Below are 16,612 nucleotides of genomic sequence, written 5' to 3' on the forward strand. Positions count from 1 at the left end.
TCCGTGTCCAAGGGCTCCTCTGCCTCCCCCAGCAGCGACAAGGATCGCGGTGACGGGCAGCTGAGCGCAGTAAACCTGTCACACTGTAGTGTGGTTTGCTCTTTTAATGGAGCTAGCGCTGTTCTACAGCCTGAGTCATCCCGCAGGCTTGTAGGGAAGGCTACGAGCTTCCCTTCTCCTGGAGCGGGAGCTGTGCCGTGCTCCATGTCCTGGCCTTTTGGAAAAACGCTGCTGCCCAGTCCACTGTCGTCTTAGGGCAGTGTTTGCTTGATCATCAGTGTCTTTTATCAGGAAAAAAATCCTCGATGGTAATTGAAGTCCACTTGTATTACCTTGGTGACTCAGGCAGGGAATTTGTATCCTTTTCCCTGCAAAATGTGTAGCTGTCAGTTTGGAATCTGTACAAGGTTCAGGTGTAGGAAACATCCCTCCCATAGTGTTTTTCCTCTTGATCACTATGTACATTATTTTTTATCTAGAACTATCTGTAAGCCCACTACCTCACAGCTCACTCTGTAGCCCTCTTTGGTTTCGTTTGTAGTGTTGGGTCTGTGTTAACATCTCTGCTTTGGTTGTAGGTTACCTTGCAGGCTTTGTGAAGCTTCATGTGTCCTACTGATGAGGTTAAAGCTCAGGTGGAGAAGAAGATGGAAGAGAGTTTGAAGCCTTACTTATGCTTGTGGAATAGGTAGCACTGGGAAGGGAGGTATTTGGAGTATGATTTTAGACTGTTGGATTTTCCAGCTGCAGATCCGGTAGTGAGTTACATAAGGAAGTTGTGTTGCAGCTGAGTCTTGCTTCTCTGCAGTGTTCTGTCCCTTATTTTAGTGGTCCTTGGGGCATTTTGAGGACTTTTCCAGTGTTTGTGGGCTCACAGGTGCTTTGGATGAGCTCTTGCTCCTCGACAGTGGGTTGGTAGACCTGAGAGACACAGCAGTGGATGTTGAATAGGGTAAATATGGCTCTGGGGGGCACACACAGGCAGTGCAGGGCTGTCGTGGAGAGGCTGAATCTTGTGTCAGATAACTCAGGAAAGCTGCTTGGTTGTAGTTCAGTGCGTGCTGAGGGTCAGGAGTCAACACTCTGAGAGCACTTGTGTTTCCAGGCTGGTTTGTAACAGGAGAAAAGCTGGATGTGTGGAGTCTTTGTTAATGTTGGATGCTTGTGGACTGACTCTTCATGCTGCTTTTCAAAAATAAAGACTCCTGAGAGATAATGGGGACTGTGTAGGGTTGAGAGTCTTCAAACCCTTGGGAAGTAGCGAGAGCATCACCAAAGCAGTTTTGTGTGAGCTCTGCAAAGCGCCGAGAGTTTCAGTGGAGTGAACGTGGTGGCTGTGGAGTAGAGGAAGGTGATGGGGCTGGAGGCAGCATTTCCACAGAACAACGTATGGGGAGGGAAGTAAATCTGCCTGTTGTAGCAGCCCAGCTGCTTTGAAAGTTGGATGGGAGTGAAGCTACAGGCTGGAAGGAGCGCTCTGAGTGAGTTGCTGTGGGTGTCTCAGTGTAACTGCTTCAGTAATCATGGCTGGCTGTTTATGCTCCGGCTATTTTAAACCCCGTGGAGAGCGCTCCTATCATCATCTCAGGGCTGTTCTGGTCTCTGGGAGTGTGCAGTGGCCGTCCCTGTCAGGATAACGAGGGGACAGCCAGTTTCTGACCTTTGCTGCTGCAGCTTGTGTCAGGAGCAGAAGCCTGCAGAATGTGGATTGAGTAGGAATAATCCCAGTGGGCTCGAGCACAGAGACACGATGGGAGAGAAAACTGCTGCTTTGGCTTTTTTTTAAGGGTGTTATCAGTCATGGTATATCAGTGTGCAGGGCTCAGTCTGGCCACTGGCTCTTGCTCTTGGCAGTTTGGGTTTTTACTGAACTCCGAAGGCTTTCTGTGAGGTTTTTGTCAAAATTTTTGTGTCCTCGGATAACACAGGGCTGAGAACTTGGAAAGGAGAAAATCCCAAGAGTGAAGGTTTGATACATTACCCGAAATGGCCTCTTGTATGTTGAACTCGGCTGGGCTGCGAGAGGGGCAGAACAAGCAGTGAGCCAGTAGTGTTGTTGCCGGCGTGTGAGGCAGCACAGAAACCTGCAGGGTCTGTCCCAGTGTGGCACTGGTGGCACAGTTGCTCGAGCTGGGGTAACGTGTGCACACAGCAGCAGCTGTTCGCTAAGCAGATGCTCCAAAAGAGCTCAGGCTGGGTGAGACCTGCTCTCAGATTGCTGCCTGTGTTACTCACCACAATATTTCGGGCAGCGCAGCTCCAAATTCTTGTTTAGGTGCTTTTATTGGATCATGGGTCGGAAACTTGAAGTGTTTTCTTGTGAGAAGTGCTTGGGGTGTAAGCAATACTGCCAGGCAGAGTCCTTGTGGGTAACACTGAAGTACAGCAATTGAATTGGTATTTTTATATATATGTAAAAATGATCTGTTTTATCCTGAATGTATTTTATAAGATAAGCAGTGTGAAGCAATCCAAGGGTGGGATGGGAGGGATATACAGGAGGGCCAGAGTGAATGCCTTCCATTTTAAGGTTTAAGCTGAAACCCTTTGGATTCAGCCACATCCCCATCTGTGTTGCTTATCTTTAGGGAATGCAATACCTTTAACTGGATAACTAGGGCACCGTTTGGAGTTCTTTGAATGGGAGAGTGAAGAAAAGGTTAGCTCATTGTCTTTCACGGGTTCCCCTGTGTGATCAGCGGGTGAGGGGGAGGGGAAAGCAGCAGCTGTGCTTGAGCCCTGCTCAAGTAAAACACTTTCTGTAGCAGAGGAATTGAGGATTACTACTGCTTGTAATGCATAGGCCCCAAAACCAGGTAACTGAATTCTGAATTCCATAGCGCTGTTCCTGTTTAGCTGTGGAAGAGGGTGGTAGTGCTTGCTGTAGTCCTGGAGTCCAGAGCTGCCTGAGCTCCAGAGATGCTTAGGCATCACTTCTGCCAAAAGGAGCAGTGCCTGGGGGTGGGATGTGTGAGGGCAATGGTGCAGACCAGCGCTGGTGGTCAGAGTTGTCGTTGTGCTACCTGTGCTGAGCAGACCTGGTGTTATTTCTGTGCTGCCAGTTCTGTACCGCAGCCAGTGGGAGCAACTGGGTTCTTCCGCTGGGCCTCTCGCTGTGTGCGTGGAGCTGCCAGCGCAGCCCATCTGTGTTGGAGAGCTTGTGTACAGAGAATGCTGCTGCAGCTTCTGTTAGCTAGAGAGGTGTTTTGATACTCAGACTCTACACCAGGAGGAAGTTACACATTGCTTTGGTCTTCTTCCTGTTCAGACTTTGAAAAAAAAATGTAAAAAGGAAAGGTGACAGTTACATCAGAGCTTGTTTATAGCATGTGCCTTGGTTATTGCTGTGTTTCATGACTTCTCGTGCTGCTCTCTTGCCTTCTGACTTTTGCAGAGTCTTGTGAGGAGTCAGAGTTGGAGGATCTTAGTGACTTCAAGCATTGCAAAAGCAGTTTTTGTCAAAAGGAAAGGATTAAAATGCTTCTGTTAATTGTGGTGACAGCATTAGAGTGGCAGGTACTCTGGAACGAGAGTCCTGTGGGTGGGAGAGCACTTATGGACACTGTAGGGAATTGCTAGTCTGACCTTGGTGCACGTGTGTGACACTGCCTTGTGCCCAGTGCTGCTGGGCAAGCAGAGAGCAGAGCTGAGGGAAATGCCTGCTGGATGCAGGCTCTGGCACCTGGCAGGGAGATGCTGCTGGTCCAGGGAAGGTGCACAGGCTCTTCCCACTCTCCTGTCCTGTTGGCCCTGCACAGGGAGCTGGCAGCTCCTCTGTGCCAGGTCCTGAGGTGAGGCAGGGTGTGATCAATTCGACTTTGGCCCTCATTCCCTATTGCTTGGCTTTACTCTGTTGGGAGCTGGGAACAATTCGTGGCTAAGTGGCTATGAGTTCCTTTTTGGTTACATAAGTCAGGATTTTGTAACATCTCCCTACACTGCCTGTTGCTGAAGGGTTCAGGGGCTTCAAGCAAGTAAACCTGCTAAAGGCAGATGAAAAGCTTATTTCACTTACAGCAGCAACCTGAGGCAGAAGTTAGGTTTATAATCACACTAATGTGGTTTCTCAGTAAAGTACAGTGTGAAAGCAGCTCAAACTGGAGCAGGGTGGAAAGCCCATGGAGTTCAAGCTAAGAGGACTTTGGATAATATAGAGGGATCCATATAGTGTGTTGGAGTGGATTTGAGGAGCTCTGCTGTGTACCAAGGCTTAGTAAAATTGCTGGAGCTGACTGTTAAAGTGTGCTGGCTTTTTACTTGCCTGATTGGCTTCTTGATGTTGGCAGTTGTGTTGGTTTTCTTACTGAAGGCTGTGTTAGCATTAACTTAATCCTTAAAACTAGTCTTACCTTTTGGCCAGAGCAGGTTTTACTAGGTGTGTGTTAGACTGGGGAGGGATTTGTTGTCTAGAGGAGTAAATTGGAACTTCATTAACAAAAGTCTTCGGAGTTGATAATTATAACTTGAAACATATGCAGGGTTAAACTTATGAGACTTAAACCATTTGTGTGTGATAGTTCTTTGAAAGCTTCTTGTGCAGTTTGTGGATGCCTGGGTTAAGGTATGTATTAAAAGCAATGTACCAGCTCCTGGGAAGCAGAACAGGAGGAGGGCAGGCATGAGGGTAGCGTGGGGTTGAGCAAGGCTGGTGGCACTGGTTTACCTGTGAGCCTCAAGGCCTTGCTGGCAGCTGATGCCTTTCATGACTTGGGAACCACAGCTGGGGGATCTGTGGTATAAGCACATTCCATCTTCCTTAAAATGCTTTCCTGGAACCCCTGAGCAGGGATTGGTTTGTTGGGAACTTAAGAGTACAATTACATTGGGGTTTGGAGCCTAAATGTCAGTTTCTTGTGAGATTTTTGTAGCTTTTAGGGTATCTCCTTTGTGGATTTAATGGCAGTCGTTTCCTTCAACTTGGCCTTTAGGCAGGACACCTTGAACCTTGTGCTGTGCTTCCACTTCCTCATTTTTGCTAAGGGACTCATTAAGAGTTGTGAGATGCGTCAGGTTAATGGTAGGATCCACAGCAGTGGGCCCAGCCCCAGGGGTATTTTGCTGTAGGGGAGATGGCAGAAACTTTAAATTCTGTAAAATACCTTCAGCTGGAAAGCCAGCTCAGGGTGAGGCAGCCCTGGGAGCTGAGTAACTCAAACTGGAACTTGGTCTAAAGGCTGCTTGTAAATTCCTGAAGCAAAATCTGCATGTGCTTAAGGATCAAAAACTGTCTGGAGTGGAAACTGCTGTGGCTTTCTTCAGGTTTTGGCTTAATATGAGTTTGGTCAAGGTCAGGCTTGATCATTGACCAGCAAGACTTCCTGGATCACAGGGGAAAAACAGTGGGCCTTGCAACTTGGGATCCAATACATTCAGGTTTGTAGGTGATACCAAACCGTAACTGAATCGTGCATGTGTTACAAGTTCCAGTTTTATGGGAACTCTGGAGTCATTTGTTCCAAGTTACAGAAACCAGCTGGTTCTCAGAATCCCTCAACAACAACACCTGGAAGCCAAGACCTCGCTGGGTCTGGTGTCAGGCTCGCGATACCTCGGGAACTGCACGGGAGCTGTAAAAGGCAGAGTAACCTCTGGGACAGGTGCTGAGCTCTGTGCAGCAGCCGTGGGTGTGTTCCTCTCTGTGTTTACCTGGTAGATGCAGCCATGTGCTGCTCCTTTCCTGTTCCTAAACTTGGCTCTGCAGGTGTGACAAGTGAGTAGTGGGAGTCTTAGAGCAGCTGGAAGGGAATGGCATGGCATGTTAAAGGGCTCATCCATGCCCTGCCAGGAAATCCAGGGGTGTGTTTGCCTCTCCTGTAGGCAGAGGCAGCTGGTGCTTGCACTCCAGAGAGGTCTTGGGGGGTGAAGGGGAGGAGTTGAACTTGTTCTCCAAACTGTTCTACAAAATTTGGGAAGTTTTGTGCTGCAGGGGCTTGAATTGGTGCAATACCTTTTCAAGGACAAGGAACTTACACACTTTTTTTTACACAGACCTTTTAATCTGTGATGTTTCACTCTGAATTTACAGAGCAGAACCTGAAATCCCACCTTGTCATTGAGACAAGTGGTACAAGTGGTTGTTGTATGTCATCACTTTCTACTGAGATAATACCCAGGGCTTCAGAAAATTCAGAAATCTCCCCAGAACTGAAGATGTAGAGAGTGAAATGGTATTTTGATGAGAAGCTGCTGCTACTACCTGAGCTTCACTGGTGCCTCCGTGTCTGTTGGGGACTTACCTTGTGGTCCTTCTGTTATATCCAGTTTGGTGAAGTGGTTGGTGCATTTGGGCAGCAGGATGTAGGGGGAATGTCAGGGCAGATCTGGAGCTGTGTGTTCTCCTAACTGGTAGAATATGTGCCTAAGCTCATGTTTGTAACTATTTCCCTTTTATAGCAGGGAAGGTGCATGTTGTGTGCTCGTAAATATAATCCATGTAGATTGTGCTCCTGCATGGAAAACATGGATTTTTACAGTTGTACCTTCTGAGTCTTGTGTATGCATAGTATTGATGCATAAAATGGGATGAGAAGTGGTAAGGAATTTTATTTTAGTAAAGTGTGTTTGGGGTTTTGAATATGATAGCATTAAAAAGTCTTTTCCAGAAAATCAGAGTCAAATACTGTTTGGAAGTGGGCTTTACTCCATACACCTTTAGAAAGAGTAGATATATTGCTATTTTTAAGTTTTCATGTCTGTTCTTGGGAATCTGTGCATGTGTAGACTCACTTCATTCCTTGTAGCCATGACTAGACTGACCCTGAGGAAGGTGTGTGTAGGTGTGTCTCTGTGTTCCTGTGCTGCCCTGATGGTTCAGGGTGTCTCTGGGCTTGCTGATGCTGAAGCAACTCCAAAGGACTTTGTGCCTTCAGAGGACATGCTCTCTCTATCTCCAAGGAGGGAGAATGCTCTTCAGCAGGTGCTGCATGCTCAGTGTCTGCTCCTGTTTGAGTCCATGCTGAACACCAAGTGGAAAAAGCCCAGCAGGAGCACTAGAAAAGCTTCTTTAGTGTGGTGTCAAATCAAGGAGGCTTCCAGCTGGGCTCTCTAGAAGCTGGAAGCTGCTGAGGGCAAAACCCAAACTTGTGTGTGTGTCAGAGCCTGTGAAGCTTTCTGGGGCACTGTATCCAGAGGGGGAAATCCAGAGATTTACCTGTTGGATGTGAGGCAGCATTTGTGTGTTGTGGGTTTGGTTAGTGGTGGCCTCCCAGTTCCTGGGAAGTAGAAGCTGGAACTCCCAGAGATCATCTGTTCAAGAGCTTAATCACTGCCTGTAAATAACAAAAGGCCATTACATGACAAATTTCTTCCATTCCTGCAATCAGCTTGTCTTAATCATTGTACTTAAATGTTTTGTCTGCCAAAAGCCTGGTATGGGGATTCCAGTTTGGTCTGTTCTGGGAGGTGAAAAGCTGAGCACACAATGGACCAGGGACAGCATGGGAATGTTTCCTGAGCACTAGATAATAGTTGTAATCCTTATCTGGTGTGTATTCAGCTTTCTAGATGAGTTCACAGAGAAAAATGGTAATATGTTTGGGCCCATCATGCAAAGCAGGTCAGTGACTGAGCCAGAAATGGAGCAGGTAAAGTTTGACTTCTAAGTTTTATGCTGTTTGCACTTCCCACTAAATACCCACTTCCTGAGCAAATGGCTGATGTGAGTTACTGCTAACAGTAGCTCTCTGAATTGTGCCAAAATTTTGCTTCAGATTGAAGCTTGGTATAGTTCAGGTGTATTGTGAGTTACTCACCCTGTTCAGACTCATAATAGGATTTCTTCAGAGGAAAATTTGACTGACACAGCCCCTGAAAAGTGGGGGGTTTCAATGAGGTCTGTAGGTAAGGAAGGCCTTCTGTTTCCATTCTGCCTGTGGTCTCTGATGTGCACATGTGGAGGTGAAACAGCCACAGGTGATGGGAGCTGTGGAGGTGATAAACTGGATCACCGTAGCTGGATCAGCCTGGGAACTCTTACAGTCGAGCGAATAAAATAAGGCTGATACTGAGAGTTGTTGGATTGAGGCCATCTTATCTCTCAGTGACCCGGGGCTGGTGGAAGATACAGGACTTTGGTAATGCTTGGGACCAGTGAAGGCAGACCTGACAACCCCTGTGATGTGAGGATTGCTGTGACTCAGGGCTCTGGAGCCCGGACAGGTCACTGAGGCCTGTGCCAAATGTGTCTCCTGGGTTTAAGATGCAACTTTACTTTCCAGAGTCCTGGCTATTAGTTCTGTGGTGCTGCCAGAGTGCCCCTAGCAGCCTTTGAGCAATGACATGGTTGTTTTTGAAATGAAGTGAAACAAACTCTTCCTGTTTTTTAGGAGTTGAACGACCTGGCACGTGAAAGTATCTGCTCTCAGCAAGCACCTGCCCTCTCCCATGTTTTCCTTTTTCCTTCTGAGGTGGGATGTCCAGTTCCTCAGCAAGGAGAATCCCTCTGTTTCTTTTAGAGTACTCCATAATACTCCACATCCTGATCTTAAATTTGCTGCTCGTCTGTATCTCTAACACCTTCCGTGTGTATCAATGGTATTATGCCTACTCTATTGATTGGGCAACTCAATGCACATCTTAAATTGCACCTTCTAAATAAACTGTTCTGGAATTCTCACAGGGGATGGTGTTAGAAAACCTCTGTGGTCAAACCAGCAAGCAGCTTCCCACAGCCTTCTGAACTCAAATATCTAAACTATACATGGTGTCTGAAAACTGCACTCAAATCAGTGTGCCCGCCAGGCCCTGTGTAAGGGACAGCCTCAGACAGTCTTCTTGGCCTTCCCGTGCAAGTCTGTTCCCCTGGGCTGTGATCTGGAGTTGTTACTCTGTTCTGTGCTCACATTTTCCTGTAGCAGCTCCAACGTGGAAAAGGCTCTTTGAGAACCCTTGGAAGCTGTGACTGCAATGCCCCCTAAACAGCACACACTGAATTTGCTGTGCAGTGTGGTCTGACAAGTGATGTCAGGAAAGCATCTAGGCTCCTGAGAGAGGGGAGAGTGAAGTAGGGAAACCCTCCTTCCCTGTGCTGAGAGCTCTACACTCAGGTATCCTTTCTAAAAGGGAAAAATCAGCTGCCAAGATATTTCTGAATTACTCAGAGTAATTCAGTAATTACTTTCTGAGTTACTCAGCAGTGCTGATGTGTATAGAAAGTTACACATTCCTGTAGAAATGTAGGGCTACATTTTTAAAAAGCACTTGAAACCTGAGGGTGAAAATACTGAAATTAGTGGGAATGTTCCTGTTCAGCAGCGCTTTCTAATGAGTGGAAGCGCAGCTTGGTTTTGAGTGTTTAGCAGTAGGGTCAAGCTTCTAGTCACTTCACAACCTATTTCTGCTTCCCAAATAGTATTTCAAAGAGGTTTGTAGTTTCATAGACAAGAAATTACTAAAAGGGAGAGCCAGTCAGAGGCTTTTATTCCCTTAAATTAGCAAGTGTGATTTGTGCCGTGATAAACTACTTTGTGTTTTCCAAAGCCTTCTCAAAGGTGATAACAATTGTCTGGCAGAGGAGGTGGTAACAAAAGTTGGTGAAGGCTGAGAATGGAAAGTTACTACTGAGTACAGAAAGCTTTAAAGTACTCTTCAGTTCTCCTGGTCTGAAAGACCTCTAATGAAAGACTTTTGTTCTTGAGAGCCACAATTTGGATGTGTGTAAGTGGATAGCAGTGGCAGCAACAGAAAGGTGCCTTCTTCCAGGTCTCCGTGCTCCAGGTCTTGCACAGCTGCCTTGTCAGAGCTACGTTTCCCTGAGTTCAGGACACGCTGTGCTTGCAGAGTGCTGTCCTGTGGCTATTCCAGCTGATACAAACTGTGCCCAGCTATAAGCTTCTCATCCCTGTAGTTCATAAACCTCGGAAAGTAAAGAGCTATTCCTGCCTTGTGAACTTGTAGGAATGGGATTTTCTTGGCAGTGCAGTTTTAGCTTTTCTTCCACCCACCTCACGCCTGTGTTTTGGAAATGTGCTTGGGACTGGATGACATTGGTGTGCTTCCAGTGACTTAGCCCTTTCCAAACATGTACCTGTGCTTACCTGCTGAAAGCCAACAGCCCCCTGCCTTTGTAAATACCTCTGTATGGCTGATTTCAAAGGAGAGAATCAATTGGAACAAGCTCTGCATGACAAATCCATCTCGATGTTCACCAGACTTGTTCTGGATGTTGTGAGGATTTAAAGCTTAGGTTGAACAAGCATCTAAGTCTGGGGTGGGAGTTGAGTGGGGGGAAACACAAAACTCCCTTCTAGCTTTCAAAAAGTTGAGATTGCCTGTGGATATGTTTTTATTTCTGGGGTTTTGTTGGATTTAAGGGAATAGTTGGTTATTTGAGGTTCTCTTTTTAGTGGTGCCTCTACAGAGCAATCACAGTGAATCTCATCAGCACCTACTGGTGCTTGTGAGATTTTTTTTACTGGTTTTGTTGTGATTGGCTACAATCTCCTGTGGGATTTCTGCTGCCCCTTTGTCCTCTCCTCCAGGTTTCTCCCTGTCCTGCTGCAGGTGACAGGGAGCTCCTGGGAAAGTGTCTGAACCCCTTGAAGATGGGTGAATGCTACATGGGAGCTGCTGTCTTCGTTTCCTAATTCTGCATTGGATGTAGTGTTTCTCAAAGCCAGGCCCCTGAGAGAGGGGATATTTAAGTAGGGAAATCCTCCATCTCTGTTAGAGCTGAGAGCTCTAAGTTCAGGTATCCTTTCTAAAAGGAAAAAATGAGCTGCTAAGATCTTTCTGAATCATTTCTGAGCTATTCTTCAGTGCTGAAGTGTATAGAAAGTTACACATTCCTGTAGAAATGTAGGAGTAGATTAAAACAAATGTGTTCCAACCCAACACTCTTCTCCCCTGGCCTTGCAGGGCTGCTCCCACTCTGCTTTTTTCCTCCTTCCTTGTATGAGATCATTCTGAGCTGTAATGCCTGTACCATGTGTAATTAAAAACTGCTTGTGCTAGATAAAAAAACATGCCTGCTTTCGGCCCAGGTAATCCTGACAGCTGTGGACACCAGGTGCCAGTGAAGCACAGTCACTTCCGGGTGGCTTCATCTCTTGTCCTGAATACTTCACTTGAAACAACTGGAGTCATCTACAGCTCCCCAGCTCTGAAGGTGCTGTGTAGGTGACATCCATCCTGAGGGAAGCTTCCATGGTCTTAACTCACAAATAATTTCCTAGGCTGGTGCTCTTTGCACAGGAGCCTGTGGAGACACAGGAACCCTGAGAACTCCCCAGTGTGCCTCCTACAGACTATCAGCTTTGACTGTTTTCCTTTCCAGCACAGCAACATTCTTCACAAATCCTCTGTATTACCAGGTGAAAGTTCTCTGGGGCAGATGCAGACAAATGCGGATTAACTTCTGTCCGTTTAACCTGAAGTGTGTCCTGACACATCCTGTTCCAAGTATGGAGCTGACTGTCATTCCTCCATTCTCTTAAGACATTTCTTTCTGCTGCTTTAGTGAAATCTTGAGGCCTCTCTGGAGATTAGGCTTTCACATTGTGAGGACACCACTGGTTTAGGTCACCTCTGTACGTGTGGTTTACACAGAGCTTGGGCTTCCTGTCTGTGTGTCACGGGTCTGAGCAGGAGAGCAGGTGTGAGTTCATGCTAGACCTTTGCTGTAGCTGGCTTGAAGAGGGCGGTCATGAGTGCTGATTCATTAGAAACTACAAAGTTTAAACTCACAATTTTGAGTCTGAAAAGTTGCCTGGAACTGTGTGGATTTTTATTGTAATGGGATTTTTTGCAGGGCACATGTGTCGTACCACAGCAGTCCTGGAGCAAGGACCAAGTGACTATGGAGTGCTGAGTGCTTCACTCTGTCTCTCTTTAATTCCTTGGCTCACTTCCCTGCGGCCTTTCAGAAGGCTTTGTTTTTAAAATAGACTTTTCTGTGCTGCTTTGTCTGGAAGAAAGTAGATCATTACTTGAGATTCTCCAAACTGAAGTAAATCTCTCTCTCTTTCAGTGTTCCATTGGCAAGCTACAATAATGGGACCAGTAAGTATGAGAGAATTGATGTTCATGGCTTTTTATGACTGGTGGTCTTGTAGTAACTCCTCAAGCTGCAATGATTCCTTTTCATTAACAGAACGACAGTCCCTATCAAGGTGGAGTATTTTTCTTGACAATTCACTTCCCAACAGATTATCCCTTCAAACCACCTAAGGTGAGTGGCTTCTGCCATAAATCTGTTACTGTGTCGTGTTATGTATATTTATGAACCTACACTGAAATTTTCCTTCTTCTGCAGGTTGCATTTACAACAAGAATCTATCATCCAAATATTAACAGTAATGGCAGCATTTGTCTTGATATTCTACGATCACAGTGGTCCCCAGCACTAACTATTTCAAAAGGTACCTCCAATACTTATTTCATTTTACACTGCTAAAATGAAGTACTGATTTGGGATGTAAAAACTGCTGCATTCCTTCTGGATTCCACCATTTCTGTGGTCACTGCTTCTGTCCTGTGACTCTGCATGGAGCTTGCAGCCAATTCCTGAGCACGGGATGCTTGGGACATCCAGCTTCCCTGTGGCCATAGGGAGACATCAGCTTTGCCAGTGGATCAGATAAGTCTTACTACACTGAGTACATACTCCTACCACCTCACCTCAGAACACTTTAACTAAAAGTATATATAGAATTAAACCTAGTGTGTGACAATAGAAGACTTTAATGTTCAAAATACACCCAGAGTAAAATATGTAAGGGAGCAGCTGTGGCTTTTAAAGAACAGTGAAGTTTTTAGTTCTTTGGCATGTTAAAAAGAATTTCTCTTTCAAGGGAGCATCAAAACTCCATGTTGATAATTTTTTAACAGAACTTCCAATGGTGTGGACTACTGAAACATGGTTTAAAACTTACCTAGCTTGAACAATATAAAATAATTAGCTAATATCATCCTGGTCCCTGTGAACTGTTAGCTTGTGGGGCACTGGAATATAGCCTTTGCCTGGTAAAACAATATTCATATTTCATGTAAATAGGAGGCTTTAAACACCTTGAAAGAAGACCCAGGTTGGAATTTTTTTGGCTATTGAAACTGTAGATTTACAAACTGTGGATCACGTTTGTAGGTCTAGCCACAGCTGTTTAGGAATATTTGGAGTCTGTCCTGTGCGTGATCATGTCTTGACCCTTCTATTCTCTATCTTCACACTGTCCTTGTAATCAAATGCTGCAGTTGTCACATTGATTACATTGTCCTTCACAGTGTCCCTGCTCTGAGGCTCTCCTGTTGCCTGTCCTTCTCTCCAAGTACATGTGATATTCCCAGGCACTTTCTGCTTCAGACAGGTGATTCCTGGTACATCCCTTGGACATCGTCACTGTCTGCCTTTCCCTGAACCCACAGAAGTTCCCACCTTCCCTGTCCAGCTAAAGGCATTTGTAGAAGCAGATGGAAAGGCAAAACAGTATCTCCTTGTCTCTTGTTAGAAGTGAATCTGCTTGTGAGCAAGGCTCAAAGCCTTGAAAGAACTGAATAAATGGTATCAGTGAAGAAAAAATGATTGTCAGGTTGCTGCAGTTCCCTTGCAAGTGCTCAGTCAGTACTGGCTGCTCTTAGAAGCACCAGGCTAGCCCCAAACACTGATGTCTGTTCTGGTTTGATTTAATTGCTGCTTAACTGGAGAAAGTGCTGTATGGTTTTAGGGAGTCTGAAGTGACCCATATGGGTGGTGGGGTGATAGCATGATTGAAAATACCAGAAGATAGACTGGAATTAGGACAATTGGGAAAAGATGGGGCAAGAATTTAAGAGGCTGCTCCAGGGTGGCAGTGAACTGCCTATTAGTGGCTGTCAGCTTTAATCACTCAGAAAATACTTTCTAGTGTTAATTTTACTGCCCAAATACAATTGCAGTATGCTCTTACATCTCAGTCTCCTTGTGTGTTCTGCTTTGAGCTCCTTTTTTCTTACCCTTTTCAAACTGTATCCTTGTGACTCAGCTGGAGTAAGCCATGGCATCAGGGTGGCTGTTCTGTGCCACTTTGCCCCTTCCAGTGCCCTTCTTCCTCCTGGGTTTAGGGGGCTCTGTAGTGCTGATCACTTCTCTCATTGCTGACCAGTTCACCTGAATGCCCACACTGTGCTGCACACAGCACAATATCCCCACGGCTCTAACCTGGGAGAAAACCTTGTCCTGGTTCCCTTGGGCTACATTTACTGAAGGAATTAGAGCAACAAAGCAAATTCTTAGAGGCGACTTTATATGAACTGGGAATACTTTCCTCAGAATCACAGGGATGTCCTATCAGAAAGCAGACCTCAACTTCAGAAGCAAAGAGCTGATATTTAGGGGAAGTGTTCCCATCTTGAACAAATGAAAATAAAGTCCACAAAGGCAACTTAAATCTTTCAGGGTTGAAATCTTGTGTTCAGTCAGATTAGAATGTGTCGTGACAGACTTCAAGGATGTTTCAGCTTTCTAGTAACCGATCAGTCTTATCAAAGAATGAATGTTGTGTTAGTGGGAAAAATTGTTGGATTAGGTAATTTAGGGTGAGTAACAAGACTTACAACATTCAGCAGTAAGCTCACATCCCTTCCAAAGCAGCGGTTTATTATTTGTAGTGTAGATTTCTTAGGGTATTTCTTAAATTGTGCCACCCTTTAAATTGGATGCTACTGGGAGCAAGCTGTTTGAATTTAAAATCTGTAAGCAGATAACTTGGAGCACAGCTATAAAAAAAATGTATTTCCTACTGATGGAGAAATCTGGGAAGACTAGAAACAGTCCTTCTAGGAAAGATCTTACTATGCACAGCTTCCTCCTGAGGCAGCACTGTCAGCAGCTTGCTGTTATGCTCACAGTTAACGTGTGGTACATGAAGATGTTTTTCACCTTAACCTGCAAGGGGAGAGGGGAAGGGGTGTGCAGAAGTTGCAACCCAGCTTCCTTTGGGTTGAAAGTGCCACTTTTTGGTGGAAGGACTGAAAAATCATGTCAGTGCTACTTAATCATTCCAATTCAGTGGTAAAAGTAGGGGTCTTGGCACCTCAGACTCTGGAGCCAGCTGTCTGTAAGCAACTTAATAAAGTGATTGTGGCTATGATAGAGGTGATGGCATTTTGGGGTTTTGTTCTGTCCCTCCTACAATTGTTAAAACAGCTAAAACTTGGGAGAACAGCAGTGCTTGTCTCAGTACAACAGCTGACTTGCTTATATTAGTAATTCTGAACTCAGTGTTCCCTCAAGAATACATACTGGAGAATAAATAATCTCAAAATACAGTCTTAACCACACCTTGGTGGGTAATTTGAACTCCAAGGCTTAAGCAGAATGCGTAGGCTTAAATTAAAAACATTATCTCCAAGTCTGCATAAATAAGAATCCCTGTTGCCTGAAACAGGAGAATGAAGTCTTTTAACATTATTACAGCTATTCTCAGCCATTTTGGGGGGAAGAACATGCTTTCTCCTGAATTTGGCAAGTGTCTGTGCAAGAGTTAATCCTGAACTAAAGCACTTCTGCAGTGAAGGTTGGGCTGATTTGCTGTCCTGTCCCACTTCTGCCCGTGTTTTGTAATGAATGAATCATGGAGCCTGAGTGAATGTGCTGGAGGGCTCTGTGTGGTGAGGGGCAGTGAGTAACCTCAGCCTCATTTGTGCAGGACTTCAGCTCCCACTGTCCAGACTTCCGTGCCTGGTGCAGCATGGATTTTCTGTGATGCTGCTCTTCATGAATCACTTCACTAAGACTTGCTGGAAGTAATACTACCCAGAGATTGAACTGGACACTCACAGTGCAGTTTCAAAATCAGGAAGTTGGTTTCTGATCATCATCTTGGCTTTTCGTTTGCTCTTTGTAGAGTTTACCCGCATAACTGGGGGTGGCTTTGTCACAGAGCATGGGTCAGTCTCAAGCTGTGCTGAGTTGGGCATTCTGAGGAAAATGCCCATTTTTATATTTCAATTCTCACAATTGTAATGGAGCCACTTTTGCGGTTTCCCAGGAGTTACCCTTGCTCCAAAGAAGACTGTATGAGGAGGAGTGGTGCCAGCAGGGCTGTGATCCTTTCCCTCTGTTGGGCACGGATGAAGCTGTGTCTGGAGCATGTGTCCAGTGTGGGCTCCCCAGGAAAGGAGGGTATGGATGTACTGGGGAGAGCCCAGAGAAGGGCCATGAATGCCAGGGAGGGACTGGAGCATCTCCCATTATGAGGAGGACAGGCTGAGAGCTGGGACTGTTCAGCCTGGAGAAGAGGAGGTTCAGGGGGGATCTTCTCAGTGTCTATAAAATACTTGAAGGGAGGATGTGGAGATGATAGAGCCAGACTCTTCCCAGTGGCGCCCAATGACAGGACAAGAGGTAGTGGGCACAAGCTGAAGCACAGGAGGGTCTCTGTGAACAGCAGGAAACGCTTCATGTTTTAGTTTTACTGTGAGGATGCTGAACACCAGCACAGGTTGCCTTGGGAGGCTGTGGGCTTTCCCACCTTGGAGATACTCAAAAGCTTCTGGACATTATCACAGACAACCTGTCTTAGATGGCTCTGCTTGAGACAAGATGATTTCCAGAGATCCCTTCCAACCTTAACCAGTCTGTGACACACTGGGAAACACTTAACTTTTCTTCTTTTGTCACTGGAAATTGTTGAACTGA

General features: G+C 45.7%; 1 protein-coding gene across 1 annotated transcript in view; it reads left to right on the top strand.

The window, feature by feature from the left end:
• UBE2D2 (ubiquitin conjugating enzyme E2 D2) overlaps positions 1–16,612 on the top strand; it is a 31,966-nt gene that overhangs the window by 6,360 nt on the left and 8,994 nt on the right. The window contains exons 3-5 of the mRNA XM_008644220.2: positions 11,966–11,997; positions 12,089–12,166; positions 12,251–12,356. Coding sequence (XP_008642442.2) covers positions 11,966–11,997; positions 12,089–12,166; positions 12,251–12,356 — 216 coding nt within the window. The remainder of the gene's footprint in view (positions 1–11,965; positions 11,998–12,088; positions 12,167–12,250; positions 12,357–16,612) is intronic.

This window comes from Corvus brachyrhynchos, unplaced genomic scaffold (genome assembly GCF_000691975.1).
Source record: "Corvus brachyrhynchos isolate BGI_N302 unplaced genomic scaffold, ASM69197v1 scaffold262, whole genome shotgun sequence".
Lineage (NCBI taxonomy): Eukaryota > Metazoa > Chordata > Aves > Passeriformes > Corvidae > Corvus > Corvus brachyrhynchos.